General features: G+C 40.7%; 1 protein-coding gene across 3 annotated transcripts in view; it reads right to left on the minus strand.

The window, feature by feature from the left end:
- SYNJ2 (synaptojanin 2) overlaps positions 1-26,209 on the minus strand; it is a 67,458-nt gene that overhangs the window by 40,447 nt on the left and 802 nt on the right. For all 3 annotated transcript variants that reach the window (XM_048488130.1, XM_048488122.1, XM_048488141.1), the window contains exons 2-4: positions 12,393-12,479; positions 4,731-5,001; positions 3,044-3,269 (exon numbers count right to left, since the gene is read on the minus strand). In XM_048488130.1, coding sequence (XP_048344087.1) covers positions 3,044-3,269; positions 4,731-5,001; positions 12,393-12,479 — 584 coding nt within the window. The remainder of the gene's footprint in view (positions 1-3,043; positions 3,270-4,730; positions 5,002-12,392; positions 12,480-26,209) is intronic.

Consider the following 26,209-nt stretch of genomic DNA (forward strand, 5'->3'; position numbering starts at 1 on the left):
TTTAACCATCATGTGTGCTGTCAAACTTACTCCTGAAAATACAGCCCAAGGAGAATACAGCCCAAGGAGAATACAGCCCAAGGAGAATACAGCCCAAGGAAAATACAGCCCAAGGAGAATACAGGCCCAAGAAGAAAAAGAACAAGAAGATGATGATGATGCTGGTTTTTGTGGGATCTGAAAAATATTATTAGGAAAGTATTAGGAAAGTGGATGGGATATACCCAGGCTTTACTAAAATTGTCTTACATGACTGGCTCCCAGGCATGTTAGAAAAATACGAAGTACATATTGCTACCAGAACATGTATGAATCAACTAGCTTGGAAAAAAGTACAAAAAAGAAACTGTAAATGATACAGAATCTGTCTATAGAGATATAACAAGTAGAGTACCTCATGGTTCTGGCAAGGACAAACTGCTATTTGATATGCTCATTAGTAGCTTTACGAGTAGCAGAACAAACAGATAAAGTATGATTTCTAAGAGCTTTAGATGTTCCCAAGTTTGGGTAGCATATATTTTAGAGGGCAGGATCACAGTTCAAATTGTAAAAACAGGCAAAAAATCAGTAAAATGGAAATAAAAATAAATGCAATATTCTGCATTATTGCCAGATAAACTAAGAAAGGTGCTTCAAGGTGCTTTCTAACCAAAAAATGTGGTTGGTCAAAGAAAGGTCTAGTAACACACCAGGTGGAAAAGGACATGATTGCCAAACATGGAATGCCACTACAAAGAAAGTAAGCACTATTATGGATCACTTTTATAGGAGAATTATATATATTTTTATTTATGTTAAGTATAATCCGCTTTTCTTACTGGAACTCAAGGAGGATTACACAGTGTGAGTCAATACAATAGACAGGATGGGGCATCCAATAAGTAATGAAATAGAATTTGGAGAACCAACCAGAAATCTAAAAATCAGAACTGAAACAAAGCGTAAGTGTTAACATGACATATTAAATTATGTGAAATTATTTAGCAGTATCCAACCCATAGCAAACTATGCACAATAATATAGATCATAGTCCTTAATAATTTATCCAAGGAACTTTGTGAATCATTCTGTAGAGTGCTACCTTACTGCCAGTGAAGAAGTCCTCTTGAACAATTCAGTTCTGCATAGTTTGAGGTGAGGAAAGCCGGGGGAGTGGGAGCCTTCCTGAGCTCCTTAGGATAATGGGAGTATTGGCTCATACTGCCACCAAAAATATTTACACTGGGTATTAGAAACTAATTCTGGACAGAATGCCAAGGTCAAGCATCCTCCATTAAAAAAGTTTTAAAGAGCAGTTAGGCAAGTGTGTTTAGTTGGATTAGATCAAGCAGATTCAATTCTGAAGGAAAGACACTGGGAGAAAGCATGCATAATCCTCTTAGTCCAAACTCGATGGAGTTGGATTTACAATCACAAGGTCTCTTAACAGAAATTTCTGCAGAGCCCTGATTAAGAACTATTGTCTGTATGAGTTCTTGCCATCTGGCAATAGGCAAAGGCCTTGCAGTATATTAACTGGATTTTGGCCGTTTTATCCCAGAGACAGGAACTGAGCCCAGTAAAGCTGACTATCATAAATAAGTCCAGTTTTCCTTTGCTCTGCCCTCAATTCCCAAATTATCTTGAAATCATTACTTAAAAATAATATTTTTATTTGACTTGAAGTTTTTTTTAGTATTGGCATACACTGAAGTAATCACGCTTGCAGATGTTTCCCTGCTCCATAAGGGTTAGCTACAGAACCAAAAATAGAACAGAAAAATGTTGCAATCCCCACAGTGTTTTGAAGAATGTCTGAGAAATGTTAACATGGCTTGTAAACTATACAATGCATGCAAACCATATGTCAAGCATTCCTAGAACAAGGTTTTCATGCTCCTTTCTCTTCAGCAAAACAATTTAACATGCTATTTATTCTGTAAGGACGTTTTGCCAATTCTATATGCATGCCTTCTAACCATTAAAATATAATTAAGTTGCAAAAGGTGAAGATTGCACAGAATCAATTTCTACCACAAACAGCTTTTAAACTAAAGTTACCACCTGACCCTTTGGACAGAGAGAAATGCTAAGCTAAGCTAGCTGCTATTCCACCAAATTGAGGGGGGAAATCGAGCAAACTGACCCACCCACCCTCCCTATCTGGGAACGGTTTTTTGGTGCTGCTCTTTTTGTCACAGCCTTGGCGGTTTGGGCAGAGGAGTGCATCTTTAAGGGGAGGCCAAGCTTGCGCACTGGTCCTCCCCATGGTTGGGGGCCTCCATAAGAGGCTTGGGGTGGGGCAGCTCATGGCGCATGCTGCGGAGGCATGTTCGAGCCTGACACCCCAGAAGGAAGCCATGGCAGGCGGTCATCCAGGTGACCCAGTACCTCCTGTCCTTCCCAATATGGATTGGGGTGTGGTGCTGGGGTCAGCCAGGGGTGCTGACCGGCCACAAAACAGATGCGCTCCACTTGCTTGCCCAGCTTCTGCCTCAATAAAGGGCTGCGGCCCAATTTAATTCCAAGACGTGTCCTGTGGTTATTCACCAGAAGGAACCTCTGCACATCTGGGTGCAACATCTCTTTATGATGTATTTCCATCAAGTCTGGATTACTATACATACAGTAGGAAGTTCTGGTATAAACCTGGCACAGCTTATAACATCCACAGGAAAGATGAATGATACCAAGCTCATACAGTAGAAGCTCATTGCTCTCTGATTCCTTCCCAATGGGATTTCATTCAGAAAAAAACATTTTTCCAGAGATTATAAAGCTCTTAAAATACAAATAAATGTCTAAATGAAAAATACCCCATGACCACAAACCCATTTTTTTAAATAAAGAAAGGAATTTTATTGGAGGATATGCAGTGGAGGTATTCTACTATGAAGAAATGTGTAATAGACAAAAAAAAAAAGGCAGAAACACTGAGAACGCTCTGTGGTTCTTGCTAGGTTTTTTTGTTCTCTCTTGCCACTGGAAAATATGCCCTCCCCTCAGTCTGCACAAATGCTGTAAATTATTTAGAGACATGGAAGCCATCTCAACTGCTTACCTGTTCTGTCTCAACAAAGTTAGACACGTGGCCATCATCATTGACTCCTCGGACATGAAACCGGGCACCGGCTCGTTCACAGCTGATCCGGGAGATGAGGCAGGCTTTTGCTTTCTTGTGAGAGGCGTAAACAGTGCGAATGTCCACCACACCACAGATTACTTTTAAAAGCCACTCGGAGCAATTCACCTGGTAATGTTTAAAGGGCATATGCAACAACTGGTTCCTGCAAGATTCAACAGTGCACGTTTACTACAGACGCTACACATTAATCTTCAAAGAAATATTCTAAATTCCTTGGAGGTCTCCCATTCAAATACTAGCCAGGGTCAGGGCTGAGAGTGTATGACTGGCCCAAGGTCACCCAGGCAAGCTTCCGTGGCGAGAGTGGGGATTAGAGCCTGGGCATCCCAGGTCCTATGCCAACGCCTTAACCACTGCTCCACACTGACTCTCTCTGAGTTTCATACGCAAGTCTTTAATTACAATAATTTTCTGGGATGGTGCATTCTGTGCTGATCTTACTCAGAAACAATTTATATCTCTTTAGTAGTGTGTAGTTCATCACATTATATCTCACTGGAATACATTATGTCTCATGATTCCAAGGGAGATATGAGAATGCATTTCAATCTGTCACACACAAACACACAACCCTTGCAATCAGTGGAACTTAATCTTGACTGGATAATGTCAATTGAATATAGGATAACATAGTCTTTATTAAATATCATCAAGATGCCTTTTGTATAAATGATTGGTGCTATAACCCACCATGGATCTATGCATCATAGCAATACCTAAGTAACTTTAAAAGCCAAGCAAGTTGAAAACATTTCATACGCAAAGCACTTCAGTACACAATACTGTCTACGTGAATGTCAAAAAACTGCTTTATCAAGACAACTTGATGTCAGAGCGTTTGAAAGTGGCTGTGAAAAATTATTCACACCAGCTTACATTAACAGAGATCCGCACCAGTGCCCTGGTTCAATCATTTCTCACTCTGCATTGCTACTGATACTTATCTCCAGAGGGCTAAAAGAAAGGTGTATCTCTGCAAAGTACATTTTATAAGTATACTGCATACATTATGCAACAGTTCCCATTTATTATTTTAAATATTTTAAATAAACTGTATTGGACTTAGTTAAAAAAAAAGAAGATATATACCATCCAAACACTGAGGATGTTTTGCAAACACTTGGTTTCCTTGTAAATGTCTAACATAAACCTGGTTCATGCCTCTGTCATAGTCTCAAGACAACATATGTTTGTTCACTTTAAAAATTCCATCCACAATGTGGGACAGCATAAGAGGCTGAAGATGACTCCCATGTCCAGATACATACAAAACCTACACACTTGAGCCCTGTGCGAACCAAGTCTTAGAGTTCTGGTAACTGCTGTGTTAAAAAGGCATCACAATCCTATTTCCTACTGAGAATCTAGATCTTATTTTCAAATGTATCACCTACATTTTACAAATACGGCATGTTTCCTTCCACATACAGAAAATCTCCATTTAAAATGATATGCAGCTTTCCACCAAGATACTCTGTGTTTAGGAAGCATCTCCATCCTTCATGATTTACCTGTTCAGGTGGCAGAAATGGCCCAGGATTCAGAAATGAGGACTGATTACTAAAAGATTGCCCCAAACTAGTATGTAACATGCATTACTAACCAGAAGAATGAGTTTCCAGTTCCGTAGTTATTATCACCCTGTTTCTGAGCTCTGACAGTGAGATCAAAGTTTGACCCTGCATTTGGCCAAGAGAAATAGAACATTCCAGAATTCAGAATTTTCTTCAAGGCAGTAACACGATCCTCTTCCTTAGTTTCTTCCTGAAGAGGACAAAATTCTGTTGCTGTGATTTTGAAAACTTCAGCATCAAGGATTTTTCCCACTGATGTACAGCCTGTCACGAGGACCAAAAAACGTAGAGTGGTGCTGCCTAGAAAGTGACAGGCAAATCACAGTTACACAAGAGTATAAACTATTATAAAGTCCCTAATATTTTGGCTTTCATAAAAACACAAAGAAAGCCTCGTTAACAGTACTTGTTTACTAAAGATGGGGCGGGGAAGAGAGAAACTGAAGTTCGTGTACTACAACGGCTGTATCCAATTGGGATAAGAAAATATAGAAAGAAGGTTACCTTGAGACCATAAATGTTCTCCATTACAAAGACTTATGCATTTGAATCTGTAAGAGGATAAATATTTACTTCATTCATCCCCCCACTTTTCTCCTCAGTGTGGACTCAACGGCAGATTCCGCATGGGCCAAAAACAGTGGTGTGAAAACGGTGCGAAAATGGTGTAAAATGATTTAAAACGGTGTAAAAGGGTTTACACCATTTTCACACTCCTGTTTCTGGCCCATGCGGAATCCACCACAGTGGTTTACAATGCTCTTTTAGCCTCCATTTTCTCTTCACAATAACTCTGTGACAAAGATTAGACTGAGAGTGTATAACTGGCAAAAGGCCACCTAAGCAAGCTCCTATGGATTTAAACCTGATCCTCCTAGATCCTAGTCTGACTACTCTTTTAACTACTACACTACACTGGTTGTCATAGTGCTTTAATCCCTTAAACTCAGCAATCTTGATTTACTGTAAATAGAACTTTCAGGGTAAGAATGTGTCTGCAACAGCTTCCCTAGATATGTCCCGGGATACAGCTTGAACAGTCCACATGTAACCTTGGAGATATCACGTTTCAGGAACAAAAAGACAGGGCACCTCATTGAAGAGGCACACGGTTTTCCAACAATATGCCACACAGTATAAAATTAGCATGGAAGGAGAAACATTACTCCCAGGAAACCCGCTATAATAGCAAGGTAGCTTATTTGTGGGTAACACAGAAACAGCACCTCTAGCAATATGGTCTTCACCAGGGCCGGAGCAAAGGGGAATGGTGCCCGGGGCACCTGTGTGAGAGGTGCGTGCATGGTGGCACGCATGGTGCGTTGCGCTCCCCACCCCCTTGGCACTATGCCACTGGTCTTCACCCTATAGGTAGGACCCTCAGGTGGCTTAAAGAGTTCCATCTGCTGGACTCCTACAAAATTACAAGTATTTGCTGCCTTTTGGAAGGACCTGCTGCTACAGTACATGAGTAGAAAGCAAAGGTGCTGTTTCTCTTGCCCCTTTTTGTAGGCATGCTGAGCATCAGGTCAGGAAGGCAAGGCAACTCAGCAGTGGAGAGGATTCATTTCTAAGAGAAGCACATTCAGGGATCACATTCCTAAACCTTTTCCTTACTTGTTGGCTTGGCTTCCCTCCATCTTATGCTTTCCTAGCCAGTCCTCCAGTTGTTCCATGTGTATTTGCCCTGCAGAGCCTCCCCTCCCTGCCATGTGACACTGAGGTCATGCGACTTCATATCACGTGCTTGCTGTTCAGTGGCTCTAATGCTGTCAGCTGAATGTTAAAGGTGTGTTCTAGGTCTCTAAAGGTTGTAGACCATTGCTCTACAAAGGAATGTGATCTTGGCTTTATTTCACTCAGTTTCACCAATAAAAAAAGAATGCTTACTAAAAGAGCATCTTCCCCTAGTGAGTGAGTGAGTCTATGATCCTGTTCAGTATTCTGTGTTTTCTTCCAAGTATCTCTGTTTGCTGGGAAAGCTCTTGCCTTAACAAGCAAGGTATTGACTTCTATTAGTTTTACTACTTTCTGCTTTGTCAGTCAACTGTTATATCAAGCCACAGGAGCTCTCTTAGCCTGCAGTTTATCTTCTTTCACAACCTGCTACTTAAATCAGCAAGCCAAAATACTGGCTTGCAAGGAAGCACAGCACTGCTTTTTGCAGAGTAGATTGTAAGCCCATGAACACTAGCATCGGAAGTTAGCAGGACAAAGAAGAGATGGAACAGAAATTAAGAAGGGAACTGCCAGGCATTCAGATATGGTCTTTAAAACAGGAGGAAGGAAAGAAAATGCAAATTTAATTCTAGACTGTGAAGCCACTGTGAGTACTCCACGGGATATCTCATTTAGAATAGTTATACCACAATCCAAATTGCATGTTGAACCTCCTATTTGCAAGTATATTAATGCAACTTGTATAATTGAATCTGCATTTTAAAAAGATACAAACCCCAAACAGTGGTTTCTGGTGATTTGGTTTAAATTTCTCCTTTATGAAATTATGTTAATATACAATTCCCATGGGACCACATTAAAGTAAAATATCTTAAACCAAAGGCAGAGAAAACAAAAACATTATAATGAAATAATGAAAGAACTTTCTTTTATACCCTCTCACAGTCTACATTAGGAAAGCAACCCAAAACACGTCTACAGAGAATTTTACTATTCTATTCAATTGGGCGCGTTCCCCAGAAAGTATTCATAAGACTGCACCATGTGTCACAGTTGAAAAAGATAACTGACGTTGGTCACCCACTGTTTAAGATCAAGAAGGTTTTCTTATTTCTGTCTTCTGAAAAAATAAATACATTTTCAAATGTAGCCTATCCATTTTTTTAATTAGCTGGCCTTTCAAGAAGGGTCTGAATGTTGCTTTTACTGTTACCTTTTTTAGCCTTTATTCTGTAGTTTTATTGCTATTTTAATATTTTTAGGTTTTAACCCATTAGTGGTGGTTTTGAATAAACATAGAGCCTTGATGCCCCATGCCTTCACCTGTAACCCCCAGCCTGCAAGGACACTTCCTCTTTGCTTTCTGGCTTGCAATATTTCCCCAGGATTTTAATTTGACAGATTCTGCATTTATGGATGTTGTCTTCTATTCTTCACTACCCTAAGTAGTGTGAAGGTAAATGCCGTCAAGTCACAGTTGACTTATGGTGACCCTGTAGGGCTTTTAAGGCAAGAGACATTCAGAGGTGGTTTGCCATTGCCCGACTGTGGGCTGAAAGAATCCTGACTTGCTCAAGATCACCCATCTGGCTTCGTGTGGAGGGATGGGAAATCAAAACCAATTCTCCAGATAAGAATCCACCACTCTTAACCACTATACCACGGTGGTTTTGTGAAAGTTCAGAAAACTTTAGACGCAGCCTTTCATGGTCAGTGTTTCTTCTGAAGGAAGGAATGCTAGAGACTTGGAATGTTCCTGCAATATCTGTTCATATTCAAATATTCACATGAACATAGGGGAGCATGTAGAAATTCAGCAGATTGTGCTAGTTTTCAAAGCAGCATCTCTTCCACCAAAAGCAATAGTTCAATTTTGGAGACCCCCAAGCTACCTTTTGTTATAAAACTCAAATTGCAAACCTGTGCACATTTACTTGGGAGCACAAAATTGTTTATTCGATTACAATCATGTCACCCATTGTGGCTGAGAGTCATTTATTTTAGTAGCTGCTATACAAATCCTAGTCAGATCTTTACTTGACAACACCATTCCAGTCATAATGGATGCACTTTCATAATGCAGATGGCACCACTATACTTATTTTACTGTGCTAAATTAAATATGTTTTTTGTCTGATAACTTTATGAGTTCTGCTAAACAGAATCATTTAGAATGTTGTCTGTTGCTGGTTTTCTTTTGAAATCTCAAAAAATAGTATGCTTTATCATTTTAACTTTCAACCATATCTGAAGACATCTTTTCTTGATGAAAATGGGAGTGACAATTTTCAAGAAGGATTGATGTGCATGCTTTATGCTGATAGAAGAATGCTTTGATCTTGTTTTATTGTTGCTGGTTTTATTGGCTTTTATAGATCTTGACAGGTTTATTTTAATATTTTTTATCTTTGTACACTAACTTGAGAGGCTTACAGCATTAAGACTGTATATAAACAGTTTCAATAAATAAAAACAGCAGCAATCCATTGTATGTCAAAAGGCAGAGAATATAAATGCTAGATCTGTTTTTGTGAGGTGGGGGTATTTGTGAATTTAAGGAGGCATTTTGCCCTATTCACTGTCCACATCCCAGTCCTGGAGTATAGAGTAGTGTCCTTTAACCTTATTTGGTCCCCTCTCAGTTTTAGAGGACTACCATGGCCATCACCTTTTCAAGCACCCTGCTCATCCCATGTAAAATGAAGTGCCACTTTAAAATGTCAATAGCATACTCTACATTTAAGAGACCTAGGGGATCACATTCAGTACCTGAAGCTGTGTGCATGGCTACAGTGAATACAGTATTTTGCATCTTATGAGATCACAGGTTGCTGAGCTTTTGAATATTGTCTTTTAAAACCCATGCCCTATAATAAATAATTGGATACAGTGTGGTAAGAACAGAAGCCAAAAACTGAACCTCAAAGGGCCCTCTTGATTACTGAATGTACATTCTAAAAGCTAGTTCAGTTTCACATATTTTACTATATTATTTCAATGCTTTAAAATGCTACTGGATTTAATATAAGTACTTATTTCAAAATACTACTTTCTTACACTTCAGGACAAGTCTAGCCATGTTTTGTAAAAACCAATGGCTCTCGGTATATAATTCAAACAAGTAAAAAGAATGAAAGGCTAATAGTTTCTTGAGCTTAAACAGCTGTTATGAGAGTTAAAAGTAACCAGTATAAGGAAGCTCTGAAGACAAGTGAAATTTATCTTCAATTCCAGCTAAATTATGAGTCAGAATCACAAGCAACAATGGGGTCAGTTAAGAAGCTTTCACACCAGAAAGGAGTTTTCCAGTAATACTTTTTACCTGCCAACAAAATAGATAGTCCTCTTTATTTAAGCCTGTTCAATTTGAATTTAGTTACATTCAAAGACACTAACCAACAACTGCTGTACAATGGAATATCTACTGCTACCTATAATCCAGATGCATGCATATACATTCAGAATGAAAGCAACATAAGAAAAACATATATATCCTCTTATTAATCACAAAAAACAGGCAATACTAGCAACTCTGACAATTTCCAGTTTGCAGCCAAGACCCACAGAGAAAGATGTGCTGAATAGACTCAGGAAGCACATGGGGAAAGTACATGCCAACCAAGGAGGAGGACGACTTGGATTTATACCCTCATTTTTCTCTTCTGTAAGAAGTCTTAAAGTAGCTTACAAATTCCTTCCCCTTCCTCTCCCCACAATGGACACCTTGTGAGGTAGATGGGGCACGTATGCAAAGAGATGCAGGAGACATAGCACTCTTGCTGTTTGTGCAGCAGGTCCCTCCGAAAGGTAGCCAAAAAAGAGGCAGCTCTACTGGTGTTTGTGACCCAGCAAATAGGTTCTGGGATCCACTTGGCAATCTTGACCCATGGATTAAAGACCAGAGGCCTAGGTGCCACTATTAGCTCTGTATTCACAGTAAGCACTTACATGTAACTGGGGAATGTCTGTTCCTTCACAGTCGAGAAGACATACAAAGGTCTCCCTTGCTACAGATCCTGGATCACCTAGTCATTCTGCCTTATATTCACTTAACTGGTACAGCATCCAACTGCTACCTCGCACAGAAGAAAAATCATCCCATGGGATTTATAGCTCAGTTGCCCCAGAGCTGCCCAGACTTCTCAACCAAGGTCCTCCATTCACTAGCCTCATTATCATTCCTCATTCTTTTTCATGAGTAAAGCTACTACGACAGCATTTCTCACTCAGTGTCCTTGTTACAAATGTCCTCTTCTCTCTTTAATCAAATCCTGGTCTAGTTAACAGATCAGGTGGCACCTAACAGATATTATGCCACAATTTGACCTGAGCCAAATATTCTCTGGCTCTGATCAGTGATCACTATATTGTAGGAATGCTCACGGTCAGGAACATAGATATGTTCTGTAACATATTGTTACAGAAATAGGGCTAAAACTGTGAGAAGTTAAAACAAATACCAGAAACATACAATTCACAGTTTACCTTCAGAATGATTTCTATACATTAATACTGATGAAGATATTTAGATACATCTTATTCATTATGCCGATGGCTACCACTGATGTGACTTTACTCTGTATACCAATATAAATACAGATTATAATTCATTTTGTAAATCTGTAGTGACTAATGTAAAACACATTTGAGGCAAAGTTCAGAGGAACACACATGGCTGTTGGTTCTGCTTCAGCCTCTCCTAACAAAAGAAAACACTGCGATCTAGTGAGTCATCCTATAACTGAGTTGTCAGAATAAAGGACTGTTTCAACCTTTGAGAAACATTAAACTGGCTGATCAGCTTCACGAAATCCAACAGCCTTCTAGTAAAAATGCAGAGCAATGGAAAAATCTCATATCACTGTGTTGTAATGGGAATTGAGGTTTACTTCAGTTATTTATCTTTATTAATTATAACATTTATCTCCTGCTTCTCCTGATGTTGAAAGGGACTTACAAACATAATAAAATATCACAAAAATAACTTCTCCAGAAGATTTTGGTGGGTTGGCAAACTGGTTCAAGAAATATCTGTGGCTCCACTGTGGCATAAGGTAAGAAAAGCACACTGAATTGTGTTCATAAATGGAATGGCAACCAACTCATTTCTTTTAATATCAGAATAATTTCTACTTTTTCAATACTGTCAGCCTCAGAAGAATAAACTAATCATTAAGGAAGCATTTGCAAGCCAGTTTGGCTTAAAGACAGTCACTTGTATGGGAAACATTCCTATTAAAGTTGTAGATTCAATTCACTCTTAATGAAGAGTTCAATCACCCACCCACGCATCTACCCGTCACACACAGCAGTGGTAAGAGGCTAGTATGATAAACAAATGATACTAACTTTTTGCAACTCAGAATTATATAATGCTTCCTGTTTGATTAGCTCCTGTTGAATACATCATGTTCCATTTTTTATGGTTTCGTAGACCAGCTAGGCCAAATATTTGGATTTAAGCCTGTCTAGACTACAGTGACTAATACATATTCCACAGGATTCTCAGCCTAGTGATGGGCTTACAGTGTTATGCAACTCCAAAAATAATTATTTATCAACAGGCATCCCCAAAAACTTGGCATGCTTTCAGTGACTTTCTGCTCTCTCAGAAGCCCTGCAATTTGAGAGTTTTCACGGATTGAAATTATCTTTCTGACAGATACAAAAAAAATCCACACAGAACTAGGGGTTGACAATGAGACCAGTAGTTTATAGCACATTCTACTGAGAAGCAAGTCCCACTGATGACATTTGTGCTTAAGACTACACTCCATAACATTTAAAAGTTCATGAGATGCTATTACTAAACAATGGAAAGTTTTAAAAAGAAACTGTAACTGCTTAACAATTTCCTGTAATACAATGAAGCACCAAACTCTTCAAGTTTTACAATAAATACAGACATTTCTTACAAAAGTCAGTCAGAAAAGAGTCTCAATTCACACAAGAATCAATGTACACTTTACTTAACTGACCATCCTACAATGTCATTTCAACCAGCTACTTACCGAGTATTAACTGAAGCTCTCCTAAACATCCATAACCGTCTGTTAACTTCTCATATTGCCCCCTAATTTCTTCTTTCTCTTCTGGAGCTGAGGAAATCATATATTAAAAGGCATAAATTCTTATTTGGACTTTCATTCTGGCAATACATAAATAACAGACATGGAAGAAATGCCATTTCTTTAAACATGCAGTTTAGGATTACAAAAAACCCACTATATAATTCCCAATTTTCACTATAACAAAGTGCTAAATATAAGATTTGATGCCTTGGATCTGTGATAAAATCTAGGAGTAACATAGTATATGAAATTGGATTTGAAGACTGCTAGTTATGTCTGAGAGAATGAAGCCTGGATAGGAGAAAAGGAGAGGGTTTTTACACAAGGACTGTCACAATAACATAATCTCCAAGTGTACCTGTTTTATTACTAAGTAGATAGATTTCTGGTGTGTCTTCCATTGGTACCTAATATCACTAATAGCTTACAAAATGATGGTGGGGTTTTTTCATTAATTAAATCTTTATTACAAAGTTCAATAAACAAAAACACAAACACATAAACATGTTCAAAAACAATACCAATTTCAGTCTACAAGTCAGAAAAAGAAAACTCTGATTCAAAGCTCCAGAATGACATTAACAGTATGAAACAGAATTGGGAACATTTGTCACAGCAAGAACAAATAAACACTACAATACATTTCCGTTGACTTCTGAACTCAAACATGTAAACCTAGGCTTTATATATTTCACTGCAGAACATTTTTACCAGTTATTTGTTTCTGGCTATAACAATTTTCCTTAAACATTCCTTAAACTTGTAACTTCTTAACCAACATAGCATTATTCTGCATACCATCTTATTCTTAATATATTCTTTCGTTCCTATTCCTCTAACCATAACCTAGACAAATTTGCTTTAAGTTGGTCTGACATGAAATTCATGAAAGTCATCCAAATCACATTAAACTTTTCCAAGAAGTCTCCTCTTAACAAACAGGTTAACTAACGCAGTTCAACTCACAACACAAGACTTTATTGGCATATAAAATGTGCAGTTCAACTGTATTCCAAACTTTGTCTCTCCACTCTTCCACAGTGAGCGTTGTCTGAATTTTCCAGTTTTTTGCCAAGACAATCCTGGCTGTGGTAACCAAATACAGAAACAAAACATTTTTATATTTTACTCTTTTGTTGTTACTTAACCCTAACAAGTATGACTCAGGGGTCATTTCAAATTTTGCTTTCATAATTTTTTGCACTATTATACTATTTCCAATATTCTCTCACTTTCTTGAATTGCCATCATAAATGGAAAAAAGTACCCCCTTCCATTTAACATTTCCAACATTCAAGGGTTGAGATTTTGTTATCACGCTTCATTCTGATTTCCTTATTTTATGGAAGGGTTGCAGGGCTTTTCAAATCCTCACTACTTCAAGATGGCATTTTGTTCTCTGTCAAACTACCTCTCCATGTCTCAGAGACTTTTCCTGCCTTAAGACATGCGCTAGAAATCCTCCAAGAGACAATATTGAATGCACTGGACTCTCCCCTTTCTCCCCGGAAGGTCTTTCTTCAGCTGGGATACCCCAAACCTTTTGTAGCAAGTGAGGTTTCTCTCTACAAAAGAGAGATGAGCAGCCTTTCCTGAATCAAGACCTGGAAGTCCTCACAAGATGATGGTGGTTTGTACAATGCTACATTATTTCAGAAATGTTTAAATTTTACAAAAAAGCAGGTGTGACCCTAATTTTTTGAAATTCTAAAAATGTCACCTGTTTAACAGAAGATATTATGGGACAGTTTAAATGCACAGCAGGATTAATTTGTGTGTATAAAAACAAAGATCTGGTATGAGATGTAGACCTTCAGGAACACAGATCAAAAAAATTAAAGGATAATACAACCTGAACCTTGGTGATGACTGCTACTAACCTATTTACTATAAATATTTAGCACTTACATAGCATCAAAACTCATGAGATCCCTAGAGAAGTTAAGTGCCTGGAGCAAATTTTCTGCTGACTCTGGAGATCCACCAAATCTAGCTCTTGCATTTTATCAAAGAAAGGAAATATAAGACAGACTTTATTGAGTCCCTGGTTTCTGAAGTTATACACGCTGTGAAAATAGATTCACTCATCTTAGCATGCTCATTTTAGCTATTTAAAGGCAAAGGAAACACCAGTGATGTAACTCAGATATCAATTTTAACAGGCATACACATGTGAAAAGGGATGCAACTACAGCACCTCCAGTTCTGTTCCACCACTAGTCCCATTGATTAGACTCTGGCCTGTTGTCTGTGGGGCAACAAATACTTCCCATTTGTTTCAGGAAGCAAAAGGGGAGGGGTTCGGTGATGGGGGCAAGATGTAAGAAGCTGTGCCTACATTCTCTTGCACATCTGTGACAAGACAAAATCACTCAGCTATAACCTAGCAAACCTAACCAAAGTAGATATAACATAAAACTATATCAATCAAAACTGACATTTATCTAACTCTAGAAAGTGATACTACCTTATGCCTGTATCTTTGTGCACTCTGTATAGTAAAGACCTACGATAGAAAATGCAGTGCGATGAAGCCTTCATATGGGACTCTGTTGGTTTCCATTCTAGCCTGAGAGTTACTGGCTTTTAAAAGATGAGGAAAATGATACTTCTGAAGTATTACTACTACTACTACTACTAACATAATATAGAACTGCATGTCCAGTTCATTTCCCATTCCAGCCTAACAGTCCAGTAAAACTATAAGAAGAGGAAGGAAAATAAGAGAGCCTAAACTCCAGGGCCATGCTGCAGCGGCTGCATGCATCTCTGTCTTTGTGCCCGGTTATTTAGAGGTCCCTTACTTGGTCAAGGTAACTAAAAGAATGCTAAATTACTAGAGTTATGAACAGTAAAGCAGTTTGTTCTTCCAGCAATTGTGCTCTTAATTCCTCATTGCTTCTGTTTGTTATCTTAATAATCAATATATGTGATATGTAATAACCTCAGTCCCTTCTACTTATCTGCTGAAGTACTGTAACCAGTGTCACTATAAAATGAGCCCCATTGATACTTTTATAGTCTGATACTATGTGTTGTGAATCAGAAAATGGTTCTACAGTGTTCAATGGAACCAACTTCAGTGAAACTTAATTCTGAGTAAGTATGCCTAGGATTAGACTATTAATCTTATCTCACAAGGGACAGGGCATATAGCCTGTTCTATTGCACTAATCTAGAAGAAGGGGGTGTGACCATTTGTCAACTGTTTAGGTCTTCTGGTCACATCAAAATGAATATAGGAGAGACCAGAGGAATAATGGTGCCCTTGGAAAGACCACATTACATATCAAGTATCATAGCTATGAACTTACATACTAACAGACATTATCCAAAGTGCTGCAAAGCAGAAGTGATGGCAAAGAGTTCACAACTGAGCATTGCCACTGTGACAACATTCAGAGTGTCAAAGCGCCTGCATCGTAGGGGCCTCATGATGTACACACACATTGGAAGCTACTGGGTTTGGACTTTCCACAATTTCATGAGGTAAAAAAGAATAATCATGGCAATAGAAATCCCAGTGCTAAAACATGTAAAACTGTAAGGCCGAATAGGACTTGACATTTAAAATGTCAACAAGGTCCTAGGAATGTCAGCTATTTTTGAAGTTTTCTATGAAAATCATGCCTCACAGGAGATTAAGAAGATGGAATCACAGAGCTCATTCCTTCACTTCTACAGAACAGTGTAAAAAACAGAATGTCCATTTCTACAGCAGACATATTTTTATGCCGAGGCTTAAGAAAAGCAATCTCTGAAAGATCATGTGGAAATTAACACCTTTCAAAAAAAACAACCTGAAGGTATTGTATATAATGACAATGAATGCTGAGAATGTTGACGTGAACAATTACGCTGCTTATAATATAATGTATTATGCTATTCAGAACAATGGTTTTGTGAATATAAGGCTGATTTTCCTAAAGAGGAACAGCTTGTTGACAGAGTCTACCCTAAATCCCTGGGCTCCCCACCCTGATTCTGTTTGTGAGAAATTCCCGGGCACTCAATCACCCCATCATTATGAGCTGAGAACAAATGCCTGCCACACTACTGCTTGTTTGCATTTCCTCCCTACACAATCAATTATCTTGCACCCAACCATTCCCTCCTCTACAGGAACTTAGACCACGCTATCTTGACATCTAAGAACCACCACATCTCTGGAAATCATCTGGGAACTACTACTCCCGGTCTCCATGAGCTGCTGGTCCCTGGAGGTGGGCTGCAGGAAGCTGATAAATAGGTACCTGCCTTATTGTGCAAATGCTGGGGTCCCACTTGCCCAGAGCCATTCTTGCTTCCCCCAGGTAATCAGTTGCACTCCAGCTCATAGCTGGATATCAGTTCATATTTTCACAGGCATCTCTCATCTTTTGAGCATCCTTTTTAGGGTCAGTAAGAGTTCATCATGGGTATGAGTGGATTAGGGGTGTCCAGACACTGGATGTCCTTTGGGCACAGTAACCTTTGGGCCAACTTCTACAGCATCATTGGAAAAAATAAGGAGGGAGAAGGGGAGAGAACTTTGTAAGCCAATTCCCTTTGGATTCCCTACTAGGGGAGAGAAAAAATGAGGTATAAATGATTTTTTAGCAAATTTTTCAAAATGGTCCTTTTGTGATCTTATTTCCCCCCCTTTGCCTACATGCTTCCAGTTTCTCAATTTCAAGGCTACCAAGTTTCTCAATTTCAAGGCTGCCTTTTCAACTTGCACAATCTGGGTTTATTTATTTTCTGACTTGAGTGACTTGCAAAAAAAAAAAAAAAAAAGTTCAGGAAAACCTTGACCACGAGTTTAAGAACTCTTTCTTTGCTGGTAGTAAAATTCTACTGGGAATAGAAGATTAGATTTACTTCATAGTGTTAAACGCAGAGTAAGGAGCCCTTTAATTCTAACCAACACAGAAATTCAAAGGAGGAGATGTAGCCCTTATCCACTGTGTTTAAAGGCTACAGCAGATGTGGGACTTGGGGAAATCCACACAATTAGGATCCCTTGTTGTTTTTGTAAGGACTAAGAAGCTTCGACTGGCTTGACACACTTGTGGAAGGGGACATGTTTCACCTTTTCCTTTCATATTTCTTTTACAACAAAAATAAGGAAAAAGAAAAGTACCGAGATCAAACCCGCCTTTGTCCTCTCACAGGGTAACAATTTAAACAACTGAAGAGTAATGGGAGGAAAGGAAAGACCCTTCCTGATGAATCAACAAAGGAAATGAGAAGAGCTTTTAAAAAAAAACAAAGAGATTCTAATCATTAATCTGATTTGACTCCCCAGTTTTGAACCCACACCAAGTCGTGCAAGTACCGAACAGACTTCAAAGATTTATCATATTTATAATTTTAAACAAAAAAAACCAAAAAAGTGAGTCTGAACACATCACATAACTTAAATATATGCATGTAGTAACAACAAGGGAGATAGGCTGTTGATGCGTGTATAACCTTGTACAACCTTTCTTTTTTTTCATTTCGTTGGTGGAAAGGGACTATCCCTTTATCAGGCCTACATGTGTCACCTTTTTATTTATTTATTTATTTATTTATTTATTCATTCATTCATTCAAATTTAGAGCATCACTCTCCCTCCCCTGAGGGGCTCAGGGTGAGTGTCCAATAGTCCAATACAGACATTTTAAAAATCCATTAAAAGCAATCAACCCCACTAAAAAATAAGGAACCCAGTTAAAACATAATTTACTATAATTTTTTAGATCGGGCATTTAAAAGTTCTCCTCCCCTTCCTTTGTGTTCATCACGGAGGCCAGATGTTCATTATAGCAGATTTTCAATGTTTATCCTGCTGCTGGCCAAATGCCCATGGAACAGGTCCATTTACCTTATCAAGGAACTGCTCCACGATTTATTGTACAAGGGAGTAGTGGTATACTTAGATGACGTTTTAATTTATTCACAAACCATGGAAGAGCATGAAGCATTGGTTCGGGAAGTATTGAAAGCGGCTTGCTCAACTTTCTCCCTCTTTTGCCAAACTTTCCAAGTGCTGTTTCCACCAAACCTCTATTGACTATTTGGGTTACCCGAATCTGCCGCCCGAGGGCCTACAAATGGATCCCTGCTACTAAGATTGATCGCGGTCCTCCAATGGCCGGCCCCCACCAACCGAAAAGAACTCCAATCTTTTCTAGGTTTTGCTGAATTTCTATCGTGGCACACTTTATACCCCGCTGAATTAGCTGAGCTGACTCTCCCTCTCACAGACCTCTTGCGCACTAAGGGTAAAGATCACTGTCCATGAAGCCCGATTTGCCCCTTTCCTGGTCTGAGGAGTGTCAAACAGCCTTTCAGCTCTTAAAGTCTGCTTTTACCACCGAACCTATCCTGAAGCACCCTGAGCCCAGATCTCCCGTTTGTGGTTCCGCGTGGATGCCTCGGACAAAGCTTGGGGCAGCCCTGTTGCAGAGAAATAAAGATGATAGGCTGGTTCCGTTGATGTAACTTATTTATCAAAGAAATTACTCCGATTAGCACAGACTCAACGCTGGACTGTGGGGATAAAAGAGATTTCGCGGCCATTAAAGTAGCCCTCTCCACCTACAAACCGCCGCACTGGCTGGAGGGGGCTAAACACCCCTTTCAAGTTTGGTTGGATCACAAGAACTTGGCAGCCCTCTCCACCCCCCCCCTCAAAGATGTCCGCCATAAAGCAACCGTTGGGCGATTTCTTTTCTCGTTTCTGCTTTCACGGTCCATTTTTTCCCCGGAAAAAAACCAATAAACTGGCTGATCGCTCATCGCGCCTACCGAGGGTGGAGCCGGCTTCACGGGGACATTCCACGCACTGTTCCTCTCCCCACTCCCAATTGGGACTGGCTGTCACCCGATCCCCTCAGACATCCATCTCCCTTCCTTTCTCTCGCCCCATTCCCAGCTCTGGTCTCTCCTTTCCTCACGGGGAACTTGAGGAGGCGGGGCTGACGTATGAGCCTCCGGGCGGAGGAAGGCGACTCCCAGTTAAGGCGCTTTGGAGAACGGCGTTTGGCGGCGCGGGGAGTTGTTGGTATGTGCTCTCCCCTCCCTCCGCAAGCAGGTTCTCGAGAACGCTTGCCACGATGCCCGCTTCGGGCTGGACATTTTGGCTTTCTAAAAACTCTGCATTTGGCCTGGCACCGTCAATTACCTGGTGGCGCGTCGATGCTGCAAGGACATTGAGACGTGAGTGATATTAAAGGTTTGCTCTCTGTTTGTGCAGAAGCCAAGACCGTTCCGGGAAAGCCCTATGGTCTGTTGAAACCTCTCCCGGTGGCCTCCAGCCTGGGAAGTCAGCTCCGTGGATTTTATTACAGTTTTGCCCGAAAGTCATGGCAACACGGGTTGATGCTTGTGGGTGGTGGTGTGGACTTATTTTCTAAACAAGCCCATTTTATTCCACATGTGCTTCCATACCCCTCCGGCCTCCTAAGTTGGCTCTTCGCTCTGTTCATTTCAGCATGTTTACTGTCTACACTCCGCCCCCGTTAAGGTGGTCTCCGACCAGCGGCCCCCAATTCATTTCAAAGTTCTGGAAAGCTTTTCTAGGGTTGTTAGGGCAGCTTCCGGCGGTTGCAGCCCCTACCACGTTCAAAGTGACGGTTGGATGCCGGAGAGAGCGAACAGAACCCTAGAGCAGTGTTTTACGTTGTTACACCAACTACCACCAAGACAATTGGTCTGCGTAGCTCATTCCGTTCGCGCGAATGCGCCTATAACAATGCGGTTCACAGTAGTACAAAAAAAAACCCCTTTGAAAATAGTGTCTGATGCAGGCTCCTTCCCACCGTTGCCAAGCAACTACCGGCGGGAAGCATTGGATCCTCCAGAAGTTTCAACAATGGATTTCATCTAGCCGAGGGGTGGAAATCGGTCCAGACTGCCTTTACAACAGGCTAAGGACTCCCCTAAAAGCTGCAAGCGGATAAGCACCGCTCGGATTTCCCTCGTAGTGGGCGCTTGGGTGTATTTGTCTACCAAAAATCTCAGAGAGGCGTGCATAAAATTTTTCCAAACTAGGCAAAAGATTAAGTGGGACCTTTTCATAGATTACTAAAGAGTGATTAATGATGTCACTGCCCGATTGACGGATTTGCCTAACTCTCTTAGTAACATTCATCCTGTCTTCCACTCCAGTTTACTCAAGGAGGCTCCCGTTTCCGATGCCTGGCACGACCAGCGGGAGAAGACTCCCCACCGACCTTATTATTTGATGGCGGCACAAGCATTACGAAATTGGCAGCTTCATCCTGGACTCTGCGCTTTAATCGCAGAAGCGCTTGCAATATTTGAGTCTCTTGGGTGCGGATAGTCCTCTGGGTATAATCAATGGGTTTTATTCCGAAAATATTGGCGCCCTTATTTCTGCTTTCCACCGCAGCCTTTCCAAGACAAACCTGGGGAGGATGGTCTTTGCTTTAAGGGAGGCAGAGTGTAAAGGAGATTTCAGTAGTGGTGTTGATGAGAAGGGCAGCCGCCTGGCCTTGAGTACATTCCACAGCCCGGGCGATGGACCCAGCTTCTCCCAAGCGGAGACCTTATCTCTGCGAGGGAGATGAGACCTCCGTTCCCATGGGAATCCGGGAGGGGGGATGGGATGGACGGAGTTATAACCTGTGTTTCTGGCGGGAGATCTTATTCCTGCCACTGCGTGTACTTGAGCTTTCTAAGATGTCTGAATAAACGGTCTTTTACACCAAAGAGCCTTTTATTTCTGCTTCTATGGAATTCCTTACATAAAGCAGTTTGTTCTTCCAGCAATTGTGCTCTTAATTCCTCATTGCTTCTGTTTGTTATCTTAATAATCAATATATGTGATATGTAATAACCTCAGTCCCTTCTACTTATCTGCTGAAGTACTGTAACCAGTGTCACTATAAAATGAGCCCCATTGATACTTTTATAGTCTGATACTATGTGTTGTGAATCAGAAAATGGTTCTACAGTGTTCAATGGAACCAACTTCAGTGAAACTTAATTCTGAGTAAGTATGCCTAGGATTAGACTATTAATCTTATCTCACAAGGGACAGGGCATATAGCCTGTTCTATTGCACTAATCTAGAAGAAGGGGGTGTGACCATTTGTCAACTGTTTAGGTCTTCTGGTCACATCAAAATGAATATAGGAGAGACCAGAGGAATAATGGTGCCCTTGGAAAGCACACATTACATATCAAGTATCATAGCTATGAACTTACATACTAACAGACATTATCCAAAGTGCTGCAAAGCAGAAGTGATGGCAAAGAGTTCACAACTGAGCATTGCCACTGTGACAACATTCAGAGTGTCACGTCTGCATCGAGGCCTATGATGTACACACATTGAAGCTACTGGCTTGGGACTTTCACAATTTCATGAGGTAAAAAAGAATAATCATGGCAATAAATCCCAGTTAAAACATGTAAACTGTAAAACGAATGACTTGACATTTAAAATGTCAACAAGGTCCTAGGAATGTCAGCTATTTTTGAAGTTTTCTATGAAAATCATGCCTCACAGGAGATTAAGAAGATGGAATCACAGAGCTCATTCCTTCACTTCTACAGAACAGTGTAAAAAACAGAATGTCCATTTCTACAGCAGACATATTTTTATGCCGAGGCTTAAGAAAAGCAATCTCTGAAAGATCATGTGGAAATTAACACCTTTCAAAAAAAACAACCTGAAGGTATTGTATATAATGACAATGAATCCTGAGAATGTTGACGTGAACAATTACGCTGCTTATAATATAATGTATTATGCTATTCAGAACAATGGTTTTGTGAATATAAGGCTGATTTTCCTAAAGAGGAACAGCTTGTTGACAGAGTCTACCCTAAATCCCTGGGCTCCCCACCCTGATTCTGTTTGTGAGAAATTCCCGGGCACTCAATCACCCCATCATTATGAGCTGAAACAAATGCCTGCACTACCTTGTTGCATTTCCTCCCTACACAATCAATTATCTTGCACCCAACCATTCCCTCCTCTACAGGAACTTAGACCAAGTTATCTTGACATCTAAGAACCACCACAGCTCTGGAAACCATCTGGGAACTACTACTCCAGGTCTACTTGAGCTGCTGGTCCCTGGAGGTGGGCTGCAGGAAGCTGATAAATAGGTACTGCCTTACAGTAAATGCTGGGTCCACTTGCCCAGAGCCATTCTTGCTTCCCCCCAGGTATCAGTTGCACTCCAGCTCATAGCTGGATATCAGTCTTATTTTTCACAGGCATCTCTCATCTTTGAGCATCCTTTTTAGGGTCGGTAAAGTTCATCATGGTATAGTGGTTAGGGTGTCAGACACTGGATGTCCTTGGGCCAGTAACCTTGGGCCAACTTCACAGCATCATTGGAAAAATAAGGAGGAGAAGGGGAGAACTTTGTAAGCCACTTTGGATTCCTACTGGGGAGAAAAAATGAGGTATAAATGAATTTTTAAGTAAATTTTTCAAAATGGTCCTTTGTGATCTTATTTCCTCCCTTTGCCTACATGCTTCCAGTTTCTCAATTTCAAGGCTACCAAGTTTCTCAATTTCAAGGCTGCCTTTTCAACTTGCACAATCTGGTTTATTTTTCTGACTTGAGTGACTTGCAAAAAAAAAAAAAAGTTCAGGAACACCTTGACCACGAGTTTAAGAACTCTTTGCTGGTAGTAAATTCTACTGAATAGAATTAGATTTACTTCATAGTAAATGCAGTAAGGGAGCCCTTAATTTAACCAACACAGAAATTCAAAGGAGGAGATGTATATCCACTGTGTTTAAAGGCCACAGCAGATGTGACTTGGGAAATCCACAATTAGGATCCCTTGCTGTTTTGTAAGGCTAAGAAGCCGACTGCTTGACACTTGGGGAAGGGGACATGTTTCACCTTTTCCTTTCATATTTCTTTTACAACAAAAATAAGGAAAAAGAAAAGTACCGAGATCAAACCCGCCTTTGTCCTCTCACAGGGTAACAATTTAAACAACTGAAGAGTAATGGGAGGAAAGGAAAGACCCTTCCTGATGAATCAACAAAGGAAATGAGAAGAGCTTCTTTAAAAAAACAAGAGATTCTAATCATTAATCTGATTTGACTCCCCAGTTTTGAACCCACACCAAGTCGTGCAAGTACCGAACAGACTTCAAAGATTTATCATATTTATAATTTTAAACAAAAAAAAACCAAAAAAGTGAGTCTGAACACATCACATAACTTAAATATATGCATGTAACAACAAAGGGAGATAGGCCTGATCGTGTATAACCTTGTACAACCTTTCTTTTTCATTTCTGGTGGGAAAGGACTATCCCTTATCAGGCCTACATGTGTCACCTTTTTATTTATTTATTTATTTATTTATTTATTCATTCATTCATTCAAATTTGTATACCGCCCTCCCCCTGAGGGCTCAGGGTGGTGTCCAATAGTCCAATACAGACATTTAAAATCCATTAAAAGCAATCAACCCCACTAAAAATAAGGAACCATAAAACATAATTTACATAATTTTAGACGGCATTTAAAAGTTCTCCACCCCTTCCTTGTGTTCACGGGAGGCCAGATGTTCATTATAGCAGATTTTCAATGTTATCCCGGCTGGCCAAATGCCTGGCGGAACAGGTCCATTTTACAGGCCCTGTGGAAACTCTGTATGTCCCGCAGGGCCCTGATCTCACCTGGAAGCCTGTTCCACCAGGTAGGGGCCAGGGCCGTAAAAGCTCTGGCCCTTGTAGAGGCCAGCCGGATCACTTTGGGGCCAGGGATCACCAGGAGGTCAGCCTCCAATGAGCGGAGGGGCCTAACAGGGCAATATAGGGAGAGACAATCCTGTAGATATGCTGGTCCAAGGCCACGAATGGCTTTAAAGATCAAAACCAAACCTTTAAACATGACCCAGTACTCGATCGGCAGCCGGTGCAGTTGATACAGGACAGGTGTGATCCGGTCCCTAACAGATGCTCCTGAGAGGAGCACAGCTGTCGCATTTTGCACGAGTTTATTTTCCGGATCATGGCTAAAGGTAAGCCCACAGATAGCCAGTTACAGTAGTCCAACTTGGAGGTGACCGTGGCATGGATCACAGTGGTTAGATCAGGGCAAGAGAGATAGGGGGCCAGTTGCCGAGCCTGCTGCAGATGATAAAAAGCCGCCTTGGCCGTTTGGGTGACCTGGGCTACCAACGATAACGATGGGTCCAGGACCACCCAAGGCTTTTGGCGGACGAGGCTAATGTTAATGTCTCGTATGTCAATTCCTGCTTATACTAAATGTGGAGGAGGAGACGAAGGTAAGAGTTGGCAATTTCCTGTCCACAGACTCAATGAATGAATCTGTAAGAACAGCACTCCTTCCTCCCGTCTCCCCCCACGGTGGGTGGGCCTTGACCAGATGACAGGTCCCTTCCAGTGGTGTAGCGCCAAGGGGGTGGGGTGGGATGCGATGCACCGGGCGCACACCAGTATGGGGGCGTGGCAGGGGCATTCGAGGGTGTGGCAGGGCTCAGGATGCAGGCATGTCCCAGTCCATTCCCCTCCCTACACTTCCCCCCTCCCCTCCCCTCCCTACTCTTCCCCCATGCTTAGCATATGACATTCTGGGGAATACTGCCTTTGAACATAGACGTTTTATGTTGGTCAGCTTGTACGTGGGACAAGTGAGCAGGCCATATCAGCAGAAAGGCCTTTCTAAGGTCACTTTACCATAACAATATTCACATGGGAATGTAGGTGTAGCTAAGAGCTGGGATCACAATATAATTGTTTCCACAAGAAGAATTTGCTGTGCTCTGGCTTGCAAACTGAAGTGGTGTTTTTCAGAGAATACACGTCATCATTCTCCAGTTATTCCTGCTCCATTCCCATTTGAGCTTTCTCCCTTTCCCCCTGATGTTTCTCAAATCTGCCTTGTTCCATTCTTTCTGTAATAGAAAGGTGTGGGTTTCTGAACTTCTCTGTCAATATCCAATGCCACTTTTCTCCACATGTTCCCTTGTGCCCATAATGTTCACACCACAGAACAGCAGTGGAAATATCTCTATAGAATTGTAGTACTGTTATGATACATCTACTACAGACTTTTTTTTAAGTTAGCAAAAAAACTCCATGTTAGTGAGAGGGGGAAATGGCAGGCATAGATTATAACAGGGAATTGTCACTGTGTCTATGCAACCTTAACACGGCACTACTATATTGTCCATGGTGTTTCATCAGTGCAAAACTGAACTGTGAGAAGTAAAGTTCTTCCACATAACTGGGAAGCAAGAACCATTGAAATCAGCGGGTATGCTAACACAAAGCAAGGCTCACTTTGCCACCATGCGATAATCCCAATTTTAGACTTTGAGAAAGTACGTGTGTGAGGGTTTTTTACCGTAATTAAAATGAGATTGAGAGTGCTAATGTACATTATAATAAAAGTTACATGACCTTCACATGGAATTTTGAATCTCTCCAACAAATTCGTATTTTTTTATTTTCCCTGTATCTTGGGAACCCTATTTAAACAAAAATAATGCAAATATCAGACTCCATACTACATGCCTAAGGGCAACCCACCAGCCAGGTATCATCATCATCCACCTTCAACAATAGTCTTTAGTCTGAGCTCTATACCCAGGACTGCATAGTTTCAAGGGAAAGGAGAGGAACAGTCAAGCACCTGAAGGCAAGTAAACTGCTGTCAGCTTTGGTGGCTCAACATGCGCAGTTTCTTATACCATTGGGTGCCCCACAGGAAGTGATGCCTGGAAAAAAAGCCTAAAGTCACAGAGGGGGAGCAAAGATCT

The sequence above is a fragment of the Sphaerodactylus townsendi genome, linkage group LG01 (genome assembly GCF_021028975.2).
Source record: "Sphaerodactylus townsendi isolate TG3544 linkage group LG01, MPM_Stown_v2.3, whole genome shotgun sequence".
Taxonomy (NCBI): Eukaryota; Metazoa; Chordata; class Lepidosauria; order Squamata; family Sphaerodactylidae; genus Sphaerodactylus; species Sphaerodactylus townsendi.